Source organism: Notamacropus eugenii, chromosome 1 (genome assembly GCF_028372415.1).
Source record: "Notamacropus eugenii isolate mMacEug1 chromosome 1, mMacEug1.pri_v2, whole genome shotgun sequence".
In the NCBI taxonomy this organism is placed as follows: Eukaryota; Metazoa; Chordata; class Mammalia; order Diprotodontia; family Macropodidae; genus Notamacropus; species Notamacropus eugenii.
This window is the reverse complement of record NC_092872.1, coordinates 504906117-504927257: the sequence shown is the minus strand read 5'-3', so window position 1 is coordinate 504927257 and position 21141 is coordinate 504906117. Positions and strand designations below refer to the sequence as shown.

Genomic DNA, 21141 nt, shown 5'->3' with positions numbered 1-21141 from the left:
ATGAAAAACTGCTTAAATCATTACTGATTAGAGAAATGCAAATTAAAACAACCTAGAGATATCATTTTATACCTACCAGATTGGCTAAAATGAAGGGGAAAGCAACAAATGTTAGAGGTAATGTGGAAAAACCAGGACATTAATTCATTGTTGGTGGAATTGTGAACTGATCCAACCATTTTGGAGCATAATCTAGAATTATGCCTGAAGAGTTATTAAACTGCCTATATCCCCTAACCCAGCAATACCACTACTTGTTCTATTTCCAAAGATGATTAGGGAAAAAGGAAAAGAACTTATGTGTTTTTAAATGATTATAGCAGCTTTCTTTGTGATGGCAAAGAACTGGAAATTGCAAGGATGTCTATCAATTAGGGAATGGCTGAATAAGTTGTGGTATATGATAGTGATGGAATACATACACATACACAACACACATTTGTGTCTAATGGTAGCCATATCCAGGGCGGGGTAGAGGAAGGATAGAAAAAAAAGAAAAAAAGGAATTAACATAGTAATTTTGTTGTATATTTGAAAGAAATAGCAATTTATGTTTACTAGATTTGCAGTTTTATATATAATTTTTTTATTATACTATTAATGCTTGTTTTATTCCATAAATATGTATTAATATGAAAAGGAAAAAAGAATATAAGCTTTTTCAGGGCAGGGATTGTCTTTTGTATTTATAACCCCAGTGCTTGAAACAAACTAAATAAATTCAAAACTGAGAGCTGGATCAGCCCAATATATACCAAAAAGAGATACTGATATCATTGGGTAGCCCATTTCATGTCAGCCCACAGCATGGGGGCTATGAGTTACAGCTTACATGTTCTATTGCTTTTAGATAGAGTTACAACACAGGGGCCATCTCCAGTCACCCTGATCTATATCTTGCCACTAGATCCAGATGTCTGATGAGGAGTGAGGCTGGTAACTTTGCACAGACCTCCCCCACTTAAATCCAATTTACTTGTAAGTCATGGCATCATCTCCCTCATGTCACGATCCTTTTCAGGAACAAAGGACAAACAATGACAGAGGAGATAAAGACAAAAACTTTCCTAAGCCATCACTATTCTGGTACTTATAAATCATCTGAGTACAACAACAACTTCCACAATTATGGCAAGCATTCTAATTTTATATTGTTTACAAATATAGTATACATTAAAGACAACTTTACGAAAATAAATGAAAATAGTGTATCAAGTTGCAAAATCTTTAGCAAGAGACTTTACTTTTCATAAGATTTGAAAACACTGAGATACTTATACACTAATTAAGACATTAAAACACAATTTGAAAGAATATTATTTCTAACCTAATACACAATGGTAATGTGATCCATCGTAGTTTTATGAACATTTGTATTTATATCGGTCTTACCTGAAAATGAGTATTTCTACTGTCCTGTTGACTAGTTTTATGGGTTATATCTTTTTGATTTACAGAAAATTGTTTCCTGTTAGATTTTTCATTCATACTCAAAACAATTTCTTTTTTGGCAGGTGAACTTTGATTTTCTGGTACTAGAATCTGTTCAGAGTATTTGGAAAATAATACAAAAAATGTGAGGTTTACATATAGATTTTATACAAAGATAACTGGAATTGCAAACATTCATTTAATACACAAATTTAGATGTGGTTTCACACATATTTATTAATGTTAATTGTTTTCCATTATGATCTATCCAACTTTACTATTCCTAATTCTTATCACTGGAACATAAACAATGGTTAACAATATTAAGCTGTGTCTGAATAATTAGTTTGACATTTATGCTGAACTTGTCAACTAAATCTACTGATAATTTCATTAGAAAGATAAGTCAAACAAATCATTTGGATTTTTTCTATACTAAAAACCAGCTGTTTGATTTCTCCTACCTCCCCTTCAACTGGTTGCCCTGTCATTATACAGAAACAGCCTCAGAATTTCCCCTATGGATACAAATCACAAGGAAAACCACACCAAAAAGGCGGGGGGGAGGTGAGGAAGAAACTCAGTGTTAAAATAAGTGTTACAGAATCTCATTGTGGGAAGCAACCTGATAGCTGTTTTTTGTTGCTGTTTTGTAGTTGTAAACTAGTAAAATTCCTACTTGAACAGGAAACTCCTTCCCTTAACAATATACTCAATCAAACAGTCTATCTTTTCCTCGTAGACCTCTACTAACATACTTCTTCCCAAGACAGTTAATTCCTCTTTTGAATACCTCTAATTTTTGGAGGCTTTTTTTCTTTTTTACTTACATAGAACTCCAATCTGCCTCTATGAAACTTCTTTTCATTGCTGCTGATTCAGTCCTCGAAGTCAGAGCAAAGTCTAATCCTTCTGAAATACTGTAGTCTTTCAAATACCTGAAGATAACTCAATGTGCCCTATCCAAGTCTCCTCTTCTCCATGTTTAAGATTCTCTAGGTCTTTCAATGTCAAACGGCATACTATAGTTTCTAGTCTTCTTAACACAGCATTGCATTCATCTTCTTCAAGACACTCACCAGTCTGACAATGCTTTTCCTAAAATATGCCATCCTGAACTGAATACAATACTCTAGATATGGTGTTACCAGCTGCTTTCTTGCTTTGAATCTTCTTTCTATTAATGTGAAGACTAAGATTGCTTTCCACATCATACTGTTGAGTCACACTGAGTCACCTTGTTGCCCATTTATTAAGCACTTAGTATTTGCCAGGCACTGTTCGAAGGATTAGGGATATAAAGAAAGATAAAAGACATTCCCTGCTTTCAAGGAGCTCACAGTCTAATGGGGCAGAAAACATGAAAAAACTAGCTACCAACAAGCTATATACACAAAGAATTGTAAATAATCAACAGAGGGAAGAGTAGTAGAATTAAGGGGGGATTGAGATGAGTGGTGAAGTACAGGAATGTGATACCATAGGTGTTACTGAGACTTGGAAGGAGGACTACATCCATGACTAAGATGTAGCACTAATTGGGTATACCTTATGCAAAAGGAAAAGGGTAGGTAAAAGGAATGGTAGGTGGAACCAGAGGGCAAAATAGGCATTGAAAGAATGCACTGATCACCTCAGGAAAGAGGTCCCAAAATAAAAATTCCAAGAAACAAATTAACCAATAGCCAAATTACAGAACTATCAGGTCATACAAAAAATACTGCAAGTGGCCAGAAAGAAACAATTCAAATATTAGGAAGCCACAATCACAATTACAAAGGACTTTGCAGGTGCAACATTAAAAGATCAGAGGTCATGGAACATGATATTCTGGAAGGCAAAGGACCTAAGACTACAAACAAGAATCACTTACTCAGTGAAACTGAGTGAAAAAAAATGGTCATGCAATGAAACAGAAAGATTTCAAACTTTATAAGAAGGCCAGAATTAAACCAAAAATTTGATCTCTAATATCAAGACCCAAGAGAAACATAAACAGGCAAAAAGGGAAAAGAAAACTGTTTACATCCCTACATGGGAAGATGATACTTGTAATTCTTAAAAACAGTTATCACTAAATAGTCCAGCTAGATTATATAGTGTCTATGTAGATACATAGACATAGGGTATGAGTATAAGATAAATTTGAGGAAATGACACAAAAAATTAACAAAGGGATGAGAAAGAGGGGTATAATAGGTGCAGAAGGAAGGGAGATGTAGAATGGGGTAAATTATTTCACATGAAGAGGCATGAAAAATCTATTAACAGTAGAGGGGAAGATGGGAGGGTGGGCACTGGGCATCACTTGAACCATACTCTCATCAGTATTGGCTCAAAGAGGCAATGATATACACAATCAGTTGAATATAAAAATCTATCTTACCCAACAGGGAATTAGGGGGGGAGGAGACAAACTAAAGTTGGCGGGGGGGAGTGCTGCCAGAAGGGAGGATGGTTCAGGGGAGATGGTAAACAGAAACAAAATACCAAAAAAGTGTGAAAGGAGAGAGAACAGACAAGAAGAAAAATAGGATGTAAGGAAATACATAGTTAATGATCGATCATAACTGTGAATGTGAATGGGATGAACTCTCCCATAAAACTGGAGCAGATAGCAGAATGGATCAACAACAAGAATCCTACAATATACTGCTTACAAGAAACATACCTGAAGCAAAGAAACACACACAGAGTAAAGATAAGGGGATAGAGCAGGATCTATTATGCTTCAGCTGAAGTAAAAAAAGCAGGGGTAGCAATCCTGATCTTCTAACTAAAAGAGGTAAGGAAGGAAACTCCATCTTGCTAAAAGGTACTATAAAATAAGGAATCAATTTCAGTGCTAAACACCAAGTGCTAAACCACCAAGTGGTAATACCATCCAAATCCTTAAAGAAATAAGTGAATTATAGGAAGAAATAGACAGTAAAACTCTACTAGTGGGGGAATTCAATTCGCCCTTCTCAGAACTCAATGAATCCAACCAAAAAGTAAACAAGAAAGAAACTAAGGAGATGAATAGAGTATTATAAAAGTTAGATATGACAGACCTTTGGAGAAAACAGAATGGGAACAGAAAGGAATATACCTTTTTTCAACAGCACATGGCACCTATACAAAAACTTATCATATATTAGAACAAAAATACTTCAAAATTAAATGTAGAAAGGCAGAAATATAAAATTTATTCTTTTCAGATCAAAATGCAATAAAAATTACATTCAACATAGGTCAATGGAAATATAGATGAAAAATTACTGTAAACTACATAATCTAATCCTGAGGAATAAGTAGGTCAAACAGCAAATCATGGAAACAATAATTTCATTAAAGTGAATGATAACAATGAGACAACATACAAAAATTTATGGGATGCAGCGAAAGCAGTTCTTAGGGAAAAATTTATTTCTCTAAATTTTTATATCAACAAAACAAAGAACAGATCAATGAAGTGGGCATACAACTAAAAAAATCTAGAAAAAGAGCAAATTAAAAATCCCCAACTGAGTACCAAATTGGAGATCCCAAAAATCAAAGGTGAGATTATTAAGACTGAAAGTAAAAACAACAACAAAAAACTATTGAGCTAATAAAAAAATCTAGGGGCTGGTTTTATGAAAAAAAAACCCAATAAGATAGCTAAGTCACTGATTAGTTTGATTTTAAAAAAAGGAAGAAAATATCCAGTATCAAAAATGCAAAGGGTGAAATCACTACCAATGAAGAAGAAATTAAAGCAATCATTAGGAAATATTTTACTCAATTATATGCCAATAAATCAGACAACCTGAGTGAAATCAATGAATTTTACAAAAATGTAAAATAACTTGGGAATCTACCTGGCAATACAAACCCAGGAACTATATGAACACAATTGGAAAACACTTTTTACACAAATGAAGTTAGATCTAAACAAATGGAAAAATATCAACTGCTCACGGCTAGGCTGAGTCAATGTAATGAAAATGACAGTTCTGCCTAAACTAATTTACTTATTCAATGCCATACTACTGAAACTACAAAAAAATTATTTGATAGAGCTAGAAAAATTCCAACAAAATTTATCTGGAAAAACAAAAGATAAAGAATATCCAAGGAATTAATGGAAAAAAAAAACACAAAGGAAGATGGCCTAGCAATACCAGATCTCCGACTATATTATAAAGTAATAATCATCAAAACTATCTGGTACTGACTAAGAAATAGAGTGATGGATCAGTGGAATAAATTAGGTGCACAAAACACAGTAGTCAATGACAATAGTAACCCTAGTGTTTAATAAACCCAAAGACCCCAACCTTAAGGATAAGAACTTACTACATGACAAAAACTCCTGGGAAAACTGGAAAACAAATAGGACACAAACTAGGTACAGAGGTGGGGAACCTGCAGCCTTGCCTTGAGGCCACATGTGGCCCTCTAGGTTCTCAAGTGTGGCCCTTTGACCCAATCCAAACTTCACAGAACAGATCCCCTTAATAAAAGGATTTGATCTGTAAAACTTAGATTCAGTCAAAAGGCCTCACCCAAGGACCTGAAAGGCCACATGTGGCCTCAAGGCCACATCTCACACAATATACAAACATAAGGTCAAAATGGGTACATAATTGAGACATAAAGGGTGACACCATAAGCAAATCAGAAGATCAAGGAATAGTCTACCTGTCAGGTCTATAGGGAAGAGAAGAATTCATGACCAAACAAGAACTAGAGATCAGTATAAAATGTAAAATAGAAAATTTTGATTATATTAAAATAAAAAGCTTTTGCACAAACAAAACCAATGCAATCAAGATTAGAAGGAAAGCAGAAAGCTGGGAAACAATATTTATAGCAAATGTCTCTGATAAAGGACTCAATTCTCAAATATATAGGGAACTGAGTCAAATTTATAAGATTACAAGTCATTCACCAATTGATAAGTGGTCAAAGAATATGAAATAGAAAGTTTTCAGACAAAGAAATCAAAGCTGTTTACAGGCATATGAAGAAGTGCTCTAAATCATTTTTGATTAGAGAAATGCACATTGTTTTTGTGTTCGTCCTTCATTGCTGAAGAAGATCATGCCATCAGACAAATGATGACATGACTTGCACCTGACTTTGTTTTAGAGAGGGCTGTGGAGGTCACCAGCCTCACTTCTCCTCCAGAGCCATCTGAATACAGTGACCTGATATTCCTCAGGATGACTGGAGATGACCCAGGATGCGCTGGGAGATCTTGAGCCCTTTAGGCCAACATCTTTGCAGGTACTCAGGGTGAGACAAAGCCCATTCATTGAATAGGCCTGTTTAAGAAGTAGCCAGGGCATGGACCCTTTAATGAGGCCAACAAAAAGAAAGACATCAGGCTAGGTGGGAAATAGAAATAGTTACTCTTGATAATCTCTCTGAAGCTAGGAGGGTCAAGATGAGCCCTTAGGCAGGGGCTTCCCAGTTTCAGAGTGCAGGGACCTACATGAATTTGGGTATTGAAAGAACTGGAAGATGTGACTGTTGAACTACTGCTATGTTTGGAACATAAAGAAAAAGAAAAAAAGAGAAATGTTATATAGAACTAGGGAAGAGCAACTGTCATTCCTTAAAAAGGGGGAAAAGAATATACTTTGTAAGTCGCAGGCCCATGAATTTGATTTCTGAGAAAAAAAATTCTACATTATGTAGATGGCTAGTGAACACAGCAAAAAAGTAGTAATCAGAACCCATATGGGTCATCAAGAATAGATCAGTCCGGACTAACTTTATTCACTTTTTTGACAAGGTTATTACTAAGCCCATAGAATTGAAGAATGCTTTAGATGTAGTTCGCTTAAATTTTAACAAAGTATTTGATAAAGTCCTTTAAGGTACACCTTTGGGAAACAATGGAGATGTAGTCTGGAAGACAATAAATTTACATGGATTTATAACTGCTTATACAGCCAGACTCAAAAAGTAAACATTAATAGTTTATATAGCAACTACGAAGGATTTCTTCAGTGTAGTGCCTCAGGGATCTATCCATGCTGTTTAACACATTTTATTAATTATTTCGATAAAGGCATAAATATTATCTTAATCAAATTTGAAGATGACACAAAACTAGTAGAGACAATTAACACACTGGATGACAGAGTCCAAATTCAAAATTTTCTCTGTGAGCTTGAAAACCAAGGCAAATCTGGTAAGATAAAGCTTAATGGAGGTTAAGATGATAGAATTAATCCTCTAAAAAGATCTAAAAAATGCACCAGATATAATTCCGATCAAAAAAGTCAAGAAAAAGTCACAGTGAGTCATTTTTCCAGGCCAGAGCAACAAAGGAAGACAAAGACATCTTCAAACACTGGGGACAGAATTTAAGAATAAGGACATTTTAGTACTCAGAGACTAAAGACTCAGACTGGACACCAGAGGAGGGAGAGATCCCAGGGAACTACTGGACTAGTCATGGTATAGGAATCAATATCATTTGGCAGGTGTCTCCCACTATCCAGTTCTGAGTCATAGATCTAGGGTAAAAAGGAATGGTTGGGAACATGGGCCCTAGCTGAGCAAAGAACAAGTTTAAGAAATAAACCATAAATGGTGTAACACTGTTCCCAGGAGCAGAGTCGTGACTCAGTTCTAGCCTCAAGCCCAGCATGAAAGCCTACAGTATAATAACCAGGGCAGGAGTCTTAGATGAAAAACAAAGCCTGCTCTGAAATTACAGAGCCTGCTAGGAGTCTAAGAGTCCTCCAGAAGTCTACAGAAACTCCCAATAAGGGATAAGCTGACAGAACAAAACCTATATTAGAAATCTGCAGAGCTCAGGCAAGGAAGGAAGCATATCTTTCCCAGGATCATATAGCTTTGGGCACAGTGAAATCTTGGAAGCTCCTGCCCAGATCTATGAAAGCAGAAGGATATAGGATGATAGAAGTTAATGTCAAGAAGTACAAAGAATTTAGCTCTAACATAAGGTCCAAAGTCCAAATGTAGGTCAAAACAATGAGTAAACAAAAAAAGAGCATTTCACCATGAAGAGCTATTATAATAATGGAAGAAGCTCAATAATAATATTTATATAGTATTTCCTATGTGTTATGCACTGTGCTAAGTGCCTTACAATTACTGTCTTATTTGAGCCTCAAAAACAACCCTGGGAGGTAAGTGCTATTTTTATTTTACTTATTTATTTAATTTTTATTTTAATTATGAGGAACTTGAGGCAAAAGAGAGGTTAAGTGACTTGTCCAGGGTCAGATATCTATAGCTAAGTATCTAAGACCAGCTCTGAACTCAGGTCTTGCTGACTCCAGGTCCAGAGCTCTATCTCTTAAGCCACCAGCTGCCCAAGACACAAACCTAGAGGAAGAGACTGACTTCAAAACATCTATAAACAAAGCCTCAAAGAAAAATTCAACCTGAACACAGATTCAACAAGAATTTCCAAATTGTTAAAAATAAAAGTTAAAAGAAAAAGTTTTAAATACCAAATGAGAGTAGTTGAGGGAAAAAATGGGAAAAGAAATGAAAGGGAAGATAGGAAAAAGTGAACAGTAGCTAGGAATAAGAGGTGTTGGGATTGGAAGCTCAATTCCGTGTGGACAGTCTCGGGCGGGTAAAGGTGGGAGCTTCTAAATCTTAGAGCTCTCACGAGACCCTCCCAGGAAACGGCAGGGAATAGAGGTGAACCGAGCTATCTCGAGTAATTCCGCCTCTTCCCGTGAGAAACGTGATGGGAGAGAGATCTCCCCACCCTCGAGATGGTCCCGGATCTGGGCACACTATTGTTATCTAACAGCACGGTATTGAGATGCAAACTGTGTGGCTGAAGGTTAAGTAGGATTGAGGAAGCCTGAAAGCTCTCTTAGCACGTAAGGAGCCAAGAGGACAGTAGGCTCCGCTTTCTTCTTTCCTCTCTCCCCTCCCCCTCTCTCCCCGCTTGTACTTCTACTTCCAATCCCTTAAGATCCTAGCTTCCTTAGGAAATCTCCCCCTCTTCCTCCTAAGGAAGACCCCCCTGCACTTGTAACCTAGACCCTGTAATAAAGCTCAACCCTTGTTCGACTCTGGAACGTCCTTTCTCTCATATGAGCATCCGCTTTTGGCCAGCCGAAGACCTCGGAGGTGAGGTAAGAAGACTTGGGTAGCCCACACAGGCCTCTAGGCCTGGCAAAGAGGTACAAAATCTTACTAAATAAAATTGCTCCTTGAAAATATGAATTAACCAAACAGAACCTAATGACTTCATGAGAAATAATGAGAAATAAAAAAAATCAAAGTCAAAAGACTGAAAAAAAGAAGAAAATATGAAGTATCTCTAAAAAAAAAAAAAACAAAAAACAAACTACCAAGTAACCTGGAAAACAGGTGGAGGAGAGATATGTTAACAATCAATGGACTTCTGAGCACCATGACCAAAAAAAGAGCCTAGGCATATTATTTCAAGAAATATTATAAGAAAACAGCCCAGATCTTAAAGGCAGAGGGTAAAGTAGAACTAGAAAGAATCTGTGAGTCACCTCCTAAAAGAAACTCCAGGAACATAACAGCCAAAATTCAGTTTCCATGGCAAAGAAAAAATATTATTAACAATCAGAATTCAAATACCAAGTATCCATAGTTAAGATCACATATAATTAGCAAGTACCACTATAAAGGAATGGAGAACTTAGAAGATATTATTCTCAAAGACAAAAAGATAAGGGCTTATAGCCAAGAATAACTTACCCAATAAAATTGAGTATAATGCTACAGGGGGAAAATAGATTCTTTTCTCCTTTATTTTTTTTATTTTTCCTATATAATAGTATTTTCCAGATGCTAGCAATGAACTATATTTTATTAAGTAGTTCATGCTAAATAAATATATATATACTACATAGCATACAAAGACAGTTTTCACTTTTACACGATCTTAAGTTCCAAATTTTTTTTTCTCCCTCCTTTCTGAGCTTGTATTGGTCTAATCGGCCATAGTTGGACACACTATACCTTGACCCCAACATAGTAACATCATGTTGGTCCTCTGAGAATGAAGGACAATCAGGTCACTATGAGTTAATAGTGATAAGGCAACAAAAAAATAAATGAAAGTGATCTTTGATTGTATTAAAAGAGTCACAGCTTTTAGGAAAAAGGAGGAAATAGTTTTACTGTACTCATAATTTCATAAGGTCACAGATCTAAAGTTAGAGGAGTCCTCAGAAGATATACATAATCAACTTCCTTCACTCTAAAACTAGACACTGAGACCCAGGAAAGTTAAATGACTTGCCCAGGATCACAGTACCAATAAGCATCAGTGGAAGAATTTGAACCCAGAGTTTTTTAATCCAGAGCTAATGCTTTTTTCCATAGTACAAGAATACTGTGATTAATTCTGAGCATCAAATTTTAGGAAAAACATTAATAAACTGGTGAGTAATTAAAGCAAGGAGACCAGAAGTCCTAATTATACATTCAGTGTACAGAACTAAAAGTATTCAACTTGGAGAAGTAGGAACAGAATAGTTTTCTTTAAGGATATAAAAGGTACAAGGGATTTGTCTTGTCCCATTTATTCCATAGGACTAGTAACTGGATGAGAGTTACAAAGAGACAAATTTAGAAGCTTAATATAAGTAAGGGGGAAAAAAACTTTCCTAATGATTAGAACTATCTCAAAGTAGAACGAGCTGCAACAGGAGGTAGTGAATTTCCTATCTCTGGAACTCTTCAAAGAAAAGCTAGATGACGATCTAACTAGTGTGCTGTAATTGGAAGTCTTTTTTGTATAGACATTAAACTAGATAATTGATGAAGTCCTTTTTAATTCTAAAATTCTATGATGCTTTAGCCAGCCAGTATGTTATTAACCATTTATAAGCCTTACTATGTGCCAAGAACTATACTAAATGCTAGAGATACAGAGAAAGGAAAACAATAGCACTTGTTCTCAAGAAGCTTACTTTCAAATGAGAAAAGGACTATTTGACTCATCTCTTACTGATTCCTCATATTCATAATAATAGCAATTAAAAAACTTTACAAATTAAAAAACTCTCTCATATTTACTTCTCTTTACAAATAACCTCTCCACATCGTGAGAGAGAGAGCACAGATAATGTATGTGATGACAGCCTTAGAGACAGGTAGACCTAGGTTCAAATCTTACTTCAGACATATAAGGGTTTTATCACTCAGATCAAACCATTTAACCATGCTGAGCCTCAGTTTCCCTCATCTGTAAAATAGGGCTGATAAAAGTACCTTTCTTGTGGAGTTGTGGTAAGGATCAGAGGAGATAATGTATGTAAAGTACTTTATAAACTTACATAAATGCTAGCTATCACTATTCAGGAAGAAATAAGATCAACTCAATTTCTATATGTCCCAACTACATTTCAAAACCTTTCTGTGTATTCTCTTTACCCCTTATTTTCCCCCTTTTTTCCAGAAGATGAGGTAGGCCCTTCTTTCTACTATGTTAAACTGCCTTTTGAGACACTTAATAAATGTTTGTGAAATTAATTTGAGAACAAGGACAGTGTGAGTCAACAACATAGAAAATTTTGAGCAAGGAAACAACTCAGCATCCTTACTGTCTACAACAGTCTTGACACTGATTGGCATACACCCACTCCAAATTTAAAATCAAAGGAATATTTTAAAGTCATTTATAAGTGATTTTGCATAATTCATTGGAATTATAAGTTTAATGACAACTTCCCTTCAACACTGTGGATAAATTAGAGCTGAAGAAATCTATATGGTTTTAAAAAGTTAAAAATAACTTTCCCAATGAAAGACAGATATAGGTATATATAATATGTATTATTAATGTGATAAAACTACAATTAGAACAGAGACTAAACAAATATTAAGGGACAATTCACCACAGAATATGTGAAATATAGAATACAACAGATTCTAAAAGAGATTTGCTTATAATTTTTAAAAAAAGTGTCACATCCAAGTAAAAAAATGAAATGTGTACAAGCTTCTATATTTGGGCAAGCTGAAAAAAAGACTTTAAACATTGCTAAATAATGTTATAATTCACAATATTTCAAATAATACATAAGAAATTCAAGTAATCTTCAAAAAATCTGAGTACAATGATTTTTATAACTACTTTGGAGAAGCAAATTACACAAGAAAACCAAAAGCTATTAAGTGATATAGATGAATTAGTTATGAGAAATCAATTTGAATGAAAGGTATAAAAACTTGATTAAAGATCAATATTCATTTTAAAATTAATCACTACCCTTGAACTATCTACTCATGAACCATTACTAAAAACATTGTAACAAGACAACTAGGAAGCCCTTAAAGAAACCAAGTTTGTTAGGAAAGATCATACCTAATAATATACAATATATCTCAGATTATTCCAATTCTACCTTGACAATTGCAAAACAGTCTTTAATAATAATGATGGACAACTCATAGAGCACTAACATGTATTAAAGAGGTAGGGGATATCTTTAGAGAGACATAATCTATATTGCACTAGAAGCAGTGGTCTCAGCTGCTACTTTTATATATTCCACAGATATCTCTTTCAATTACTATTGATTTAGCTGAACCTAGATTAATCTCATGCCTATGATCAGTCAAATCTTCTCTTTTTTCTTTAGCTATTCATGTACCAAGTCACATCATTCTTTCATCAGTGTGAGAACTCATACTGGCTGTTAATTTTTGTTCTTTATCTTTTGAGGGAGAAGGAGAGAAGGACTGGACCTGTGATTCTAGAAGCGTAGGGAACTCCCAGGATAGACTTTCCCTCCATTAATACAGATCAGTAATTAAGTCTATAACCTATAGTCTTAGTGAGATGTCTGGGATAGTGCCCAATTATGATGTCCACATGTACCACAGGCAGGACTTGAACCAACATCTTCCTGACTCCAGAGTCCTGACTCAGGACTCTGTATCATGTTGTCACATTATTTTTCCTTTGACAATATTTTACTAACCCACTATTTGGAGAAAAATACAACTCTATGATAAAATTAATAAATAAGCAAGAGAAATACCTGTGATCCATTTTCATCAAAAACGATATGCACTGATGTTTTAGCAACTGAAATTGTTTGTTTCTTGGCAAACTCCTATGACAAAAATGATTAAAATTTGGGATATATTTGCCAATTCTTCCAATTATAATGCCTATTACACAACTCTACTAAACTACATATGTGCAAAAAAAAAAAATAAGCAAGTAGGAAGGTAATGGAACAACCATTTATTAGGCACCTACTATGAGTAGATACACAGTGAACACTTAGCTAGGATGGTTTACAAATATTATCACAATTGTTCCTCATAACAAATCTGGAAGGTAGGTACTATTATTATCCCCATTTTGTGGTTGAGAAAACTGAGACAGATTAAGTTATTTGCTCAGGGTCACATAGCTAGTGAGTACTTGAAGCTGGATTTAAATTTAGGTTTTCCTGACTCCAGGCCCAAAGTTTAATAATAATGATAACAACAATAACAATAATGATGATGATGACGATGATAACATTTAAAAGGCACTAGGCATTGTGTAAAGGGCTTTAAATTGTTATTTCATTTGATCCTCGCAACAACCATGGGAGGTAGGTACTATATTCTCATTTTACAGATATGGTAACTGAGCGTAAGAAGGTGAATGACTTGTCCAGTGTCACACAGCTAGTAAGTGTCTGAGACTGCTTTTGAATTCAGGTCTTCCTGACTTTAATCCAGTACTCTGTTGACTATGTGCCATCTACTTACCTCTGGTAACAACTATGTGATGAAATTAACTGTGGCAGTTTAAAAAAAAAAGATAAACATTTTAAAGGGACTTTTGGAGCTGGCCACAGCAGATGTTGTAAAAGTTAGCTGTAGCTGAAATCAAAGATTAATTAACACAAAAGTAAAAAGTAATAAAGATAAATATTAGGGGTTTTTAGTTACATCGATGTACAGAGAGAATAATCAATAGTACCATCCTCAAGTATAAAGGACATGCACGTAATATTATACATGTGTATGTACATAAATTTACCTAACAGTGTCATTTTCAATTTCTCACTTTTACCATTCAAATCTATATTGTTTGCCAAATTTTATCACTTCTATCTCCACAAGATCTCTCAAACTGTCCCCTTTTCTCTAATGACACAGCTACCACCTTAGTTCAGAACAGTATTTCCTCTTACTTACTGTAGACCCCTAACTAATTACCCTGCTACAAAATTCTCTCCACTCTAATCCATCTTCCACACACCTGATAAAGCGATTTCTCAAAAACATAGGTCTGACATGATACTTACCTCTTCAATAAATTCCAATGGCTTCCTACTGACTCTAGGATAAAATATTTCATCCGTGCCTCTTTTTTTAAAAATTTGTATGTTATTAGTGTAGTAGTACAATACATGTAACTAACAAGCACATAAATATATATGTATTATAACATTTTAGAGAATGTTTTCAAAATTCTTATTGAAAAGGGGTCTATGATTAAAGCAGTTTTGGAGACCATAGATCTAATAGAAGTATCTCACTTTATGAATGGGATAACTGAATCTCAGAAACATTAACTAACTCTTCCAATGTCAAACAGCTGGACCATGACAGTGCTAAGACTGCTGATATTTTACAGGTTTGGGCAAATGAGTTGTTAATTACTACATACCAAAGGATAACCAGATCATACAGTTAGTTAGGAAAAAAAAACTAGTCTCTTTATAGATAAAAAAACTGAGACAGGAAAGTGTCAAGGTTACACAAGTTTTTGGTAGAGCCAATATTCAAACAGCTCCTCTGTCTCTTCCAAATCAAGCACTCTTTCTAAAGTGCCACATTAACTACTTATGAGACAGTAATACTTCCAATATCATGAACTGAAACATGAAAATGAACATTCCTATATCATGTAAGTAATATAAAAAACTACAAGAAATAAGACACAACTTACCCTATACTTATTGGCACCATAAATTTTTTTTGTCACATCACTGATTTCTAGTGAAGGATCAAAATACAGAAGCAGCTGGTCTCCTTCTTTGTTACCAACATTCATTATATTTTTCAGAATTAGGGTTAATAGCTTCTTGGCATCTTTCACTATGAAGAAATAAAACACATTTATTAGTATATATTTACCTAATTACATATTTTCATCTACAGATTACACTAAATGAAATGGAATCTACTCATAATCAACGGAACAAATTAAACTGATTAAACTGAAAATATTAAAGTCAAAGTGAATAATTTTTTCTAGATGCTAACAATGAACTATTTTACTAAATAGTTCAAGCTAGATAAAATTAATCTTTATTAAGGAAAATAAAATCAGCCAAAATTTTCTATCAAATTTTGTACCAAAGCTAGGTACTTTGTTTATAATTTATTATAACTTTATTTACAAATCAACTTGAAGAATTTATGGCTACCTTTGAAAATGTTTCTTCTATTTCATAATTTTGAATAATTATTTTAAAATTAACTTATTATTCTTAGTATTTTGTCATCCACAGGCCACACTTAAAACGTAAATATTTAAATAAAATGCTTACAATAAGATGCCAAGCCAATAATCATACCAAGGCATTTGAAGGTCATTGACTTATTTGCAATACCCAGGTCCTAAGTGGAAGTACTCTACCTACTTAGGTCTAGGTTTTTACATTTTATGTTACCTATGGTCGTTAGTATAAAATTTCCATCTATAACTCCCCAAATTATAACCTAACACCCTCCCAAACATACCTGAAAAATTAAAAGAATTTTATCTATACCATACAATTATGTATATATGTATATATAGTTGATTTTTACCATTTCTGATTGATAAAGTTTAACAACATACATTAAGTAGGGAAGAAAAACATATGTGATATTACCATAAAAGGAGTGATCAAATTCTTCCATCTCTAAGTAAAGCTATCTCCTATTCCATGCACTGTAGTTATCTATTACTTGAATGTGGCACTTCAATGTCTCTGCTTTTCACAACGTTTATCTTCCTTCAAGGCTCAGCTCAGGTGTCACATATTCCGGGATGTCTTCTCTAAACTCAACAGCTATTAACTGTCTATGTTTCTTCAAATTATGTTAACTGTATACTGCATGGTATAAAGAATAGAGCTCCAAACTGGAATGATGAAACCTGAATTCAAATCCCACCTCACACACCTAACTATGAAATCATGAACACTTCACTTAGACTTTCAGAGCCCATTTGGTGTAATGGACAGAGCCGTGGAGTGAGCTATGAATTCAAATGGCATCTGAAACATTCATTAGTTGTATAAACATGTGCTTAACCTCTTGGTACTTTAATTTCTTCATCTGTAAAATGGCAATAACTAATAAACTAATACTTGTACTACCTAATTATCTAAAAGAATTGTTTTGAGGAAATGCTTTATTAATTTTAAAGCACTGTACAAACGAGTTATTATTATGTTGCATTCAACCCACCCTTCATTTAAGAATGTCATCTCCTTAAAAGTGTGGACCATTTTATTTTTGTCATTATATCCTCAGTTCCTAGGATACAATAAGCTATTAACAAAGTTGTTAAAATACAATGAAAGTCAGAAAGCCATTTCTATGGGGAATTAATTCCATTCCTCCTCTCCAACCTCTAGGTTGGGAGAATTGAGGCAAGTATAAGTCTTTAGTCATCCTCTTATTTTAAAGTCAACCAAATAATTTCATAATATTTTATATATGCTTATTTTATCTCTCATTTTAGATCACAGATTTAGGCAAATATTCCTCCCTGTGTAATCTCGCTAATTTATTTCTGTTCTAAGCTGATACAGCCCATGATCTATTAATCTATAATAATCTATAATGATTTATAATCTATTAATAAGAACTATGTGGCTTTCTTTGGAGAATGTCACAATTTGGTTTGGTTTGCCTCCATTTAAAAGTTTTTCTCTTGGGAATATTAGAAATTGGCTAATACTTCCCACTAAGGGTTTCCTATAGAAACTCACTTAAACTCTCATTAAATTATTTAGAAAAACAACATAACTACTTTAGCATAGGTTTTATTTAATTAGACTTTTAAAATACAAAGGACTTATACCAAAACCTATAAATTGTTACGATAACTCCTTTTCACTTTCCAATAAGCTTCTGCTTTACCCAAAGAATGGCTCAATGTTTCAGACTTATGGCAATATTCTGAGAGGGACCATGTCCCTGAAAGGGAAAAGGATTTGGAATAATACAGTCAAACAAACCTTTCTGGCAGGTCTCATTTTCCCTTGGTACCCATACTATCTATATGACTCACAATATCAATGAAATGATAAGATTAGGTTGTTCCTCTACATCCTGACTATCTACTGTATCCTTCTTCTCATCGTATCTCTCCTATTATCTCTGATTCTCCTTTAGTTTGTATCTTTGGACAAATCCATGTCTTCATCTGGTACTGGTTTCTAGAGGGGTTATATACGTGTGTGAGCCTCTTGAAAAGAAAACATATCTCTTTCTGTCTAAAGCCGCTCTATGAATTTCCTTTTCTAATTGTTTTGTTGCCAGCTCTTTGAGTCCTTTGTAGTCTCTTTTTACAGACCAAATTCAAGGGATTAATAACTAGGATGAATAAATTGTAATTTGAGCCAGTGTTTCCTGTAAATACTGCCTTATCCATGGCTCAAGAAGGACTCAGGACAAGGGAAACACATACCTTATTGAGGAAACACAAGGGGAGAGAGGGATCTACATGGCTCTTCCTTGAACAAAACTGCTATAACTGTTAGCTTCTTTTATATTGTAATGTTTTTTAGATGGCACCAAAATTGCATATTTCAGTGGAACATTCAATAAAGCACTTTAAATTATAAGGAATGTTTGATGAATATTGGCTAATAACATTGGAATAACATTCAATTATCAATTATATTTATGTGAAAATAAGGGAATTTAGATTATTTCATGGAGTATTTTGTACTCTCTATAAAATTCATGTAACTACCATTTCATTTGCTGAATAGAGAATAACAGAAAAGGAACTTAGTACAATGCAAAGTGTATATCATGCATATTTTAAGATCATATAAGATTCTATGACAGATCCAAATAGAGAGTTTACTAATTTTATGGAAGAAGTCTTGGAGAAAGTCTTAAATAAAGAAGGGATTACCATTGATGGAGAAGTTCTATAGATGTTCTTGTTCATGTATAATACTGTGCTGACTATACTGAGACCTAGAATACTACAAGGCTTTTCAATGACATCCATAATCACCCAAATAAGACTGGCACATCCTCCCATACAAGAAAAACTACTATTTTGGATTAAAGATGAAAAACACATATTGCTCAGAGTATGACATACAATTGGATAGCAAACTCATTTACTTGATCAGAATGTACATCTTAGGCAAGCACCACAGGTAGACAAAAAGCTGGCTCAGTACTGAGAAAAGGGGACAGGAGTGGGATGAACAGAATTCTGGAAACTATACAGTGCTTTCAATAAAGTCAAGCTCCTCACTCCAACAAAAGCAGATCTTTTAAACACCAGCACTGTCCCAATCACACTTTATAGCTCTAAGTCATGAAAAACACTATTTTAGACAATCACAAGTGTAGATTATCTCAGATTATAACTACAGGTGGCTCAAAAGGCAAATGAAAGATGAATGTTGCCACAATATGTCAATAATGATTACATGAGAAGTGACATAAAATACATTATCAAGAACAAAAAGGTCAGTTATGTATGCAGAATGAGCAATAATAGATGGACCATCTAACCTGATGCATAGGTAGTTATCCACAAAATATTAGAAGAATAAAATTACTTCAGGCACACTAGACATAATTTCTATGGATAATTTGTTAAGACAAGGATGAAAGCACATACATAAATTGTGAAAAGCATCAGTGAACTTGAGTTCCCTTCTTTAAATCAATATTACTGGAAAAAAGAAAATCTAGTATTGCACAAACCTTACCTTCTACACTGTATATTTCTACTTCATCATTAGGCACAGTGACAGTTTCCCACTGATGATCCTTAAATTAAAATGAAACAGACCTGTAAAATTACATGATTAATGCTAGATTCAGAACTACTATTAAAATGATTTTAAAATTAAAACTCTTAGCTTCTTATTTTCTATCAAGTAGCAAAGCTGTGTATTTGGAGTATACACATACACACAGGCACAAAATCAAAAGAGAAAAACATTCATTTCTCTGAGAGTAATATAATCATGTAATGTCCTACTCAATTAACTGACTATTACTGTACTTAAGACTCCATTATTACCTTTTAAAGTCAAAGTGGAGATATTAGATTATAAGTAATGTAAAGAGGTTGTATCTCACTCATCTTTACATAGTCTTCAGTATTTAACAGGGAATAGAAAATAAATGGGAATAAGAGCAAAATTTTTACATTATAACAAAGTGAGAATGAAACTAGTTATGAATTCACACTGTTCTTTCTTCTTTATTACTCCTTCCCTCCCAGTCACTCTCCAACATATACATAAAATACCCAAAATAAAATTTCATAGTTTTGCAGCCAATAGAGACACTGAAGATTTAGATGTCTACAGATTAAGGTTCCTAATTGAAAGACTGGAAGCAAGGTATGTAAGTAGAAGACCCAAAAGACAGGAAAAACTGGCTTCCTCTATTTGCATATCCTATTAATTGGGCACAATTGCCACCATCAAAATTATTATTTGGAATATTGTAAATCTCACTATAATCTAATGTAGGCACATAGATGCCCAGTATACATGATCCTCTCAAAGCAGAGTCCTATCTCATCCCCAGGTCTTCATAGGAACTGATGTCTTATACTAAACACCTTATCCTTCATGGCCAGTTCTCTAATATTTGCGACTGATTTACCAAAACCTGTGCTTTTGCTTACTGTTAGATCTAGAATCAGGGAATCATACACTTGGAAGAGACTTTAGAAATCATATTGTTGGCTAATATGGAATGCAAATAAATTAATTGTATAACAGGAATCATATTGCTTGCCTTTCTATGGGTGGGGAAGAGGCAGAAGGGGGAAAGAGAATTTGGAAATCAAGATTTTTAAAATGAATGATAGAAATCATCTTGTTCTAAATGACTCATTTTACCAAATATGATGAGGAAATTTAGTATCAGTTAGATTGTCAGAATGCTAATTAGTAATAGAAGCTTGAATTCAAATCTTCATTCACTGTCCAGTATATTTTCTTCCACATTACTATCCAATACTCAAATAAATAAAAAAAAGACAAAAGGAACAAAAGATCAGTAGCTTTAAGCAGACTAAAATATATAAATATTTGAGTGTATGTATATGTCACACACACACACACACACACACACACACACACACACACACACACATTTATTGTTCCTCCTTAGCTTCCAAAGAGGACCAAGGACATCATGGGGTAATGACTTCACTGGGATTTATGTGAGGCAACACTAAACACATTCATCAACCTCCAGTCATTGAAGTCCAGTGGCAGGACAAAAATCAAGATCGGAGACAATCTTGTCTCCAATGACCTTGGCATCTTCAATGTCTGACCAAGCTCTAAGTATTCCACAGTACCAGTTTCAGCTGCATTCATGGCCACTGGAAAAAGTTGTTTTCATTCGCCCATACCACTGAGGAAGTCTTCACGTGCTTGGAGCAGACATTCCTCCTAACTCACCAGTGGGTTTGAGGTCTGTCAGTTACCCTCAACCTGGTTTACCAGGGTGTAGCTGCTGCACATGCTA

The 21141-nt window shown here is 34.3% G+C and overlaps 1 protein-coding gene across 15 annotated transcripts in view; it reads right to left on the bottom strand.

Annotated features, from left to right (window-relative positions):
* SYCP2 (synaptonemal complex protein 2) overlaps nucleotides 1-21141 on the bottom strand; it is a 101858-nt gene that overhangs the window by 60747 nt on the left and 19970 nt on the right. For 13 of the 15 annotated variants that reach the window (XR_011972318.1, XM_072633385.1, XM_072633389.1 and 10 more), the window contains 4 exons: nucleotides 19356-19416; nucleotides 15344-15492; nucleotides 13428-13502; nucleotides 1393-1542 (listed from right to left, as the gene is read on the bottom strand). Coding sequence is in view for 14 of the 15 variants with exons in the window: in XM_072633385.1 (XP_072489486.1) it covers nucleotides 1393-1542; nucleotides 13428-13502; nucleotides 15344-15492; nucleotides 19356-19416 (435 nt within the window). In the remaining variant the exon portion in view is untranslated. The remainder of the gene's footprint in view (nucleotides 1-1392; nucleotides 1543-13427; nucleotides 13503-15343; nucleotides 15493-19355; nucleotides 19417-21141) is intronic. The other 2 variants (XM_072633392.1, XM_072633394.1) reach the window with 1 other exon arrangement.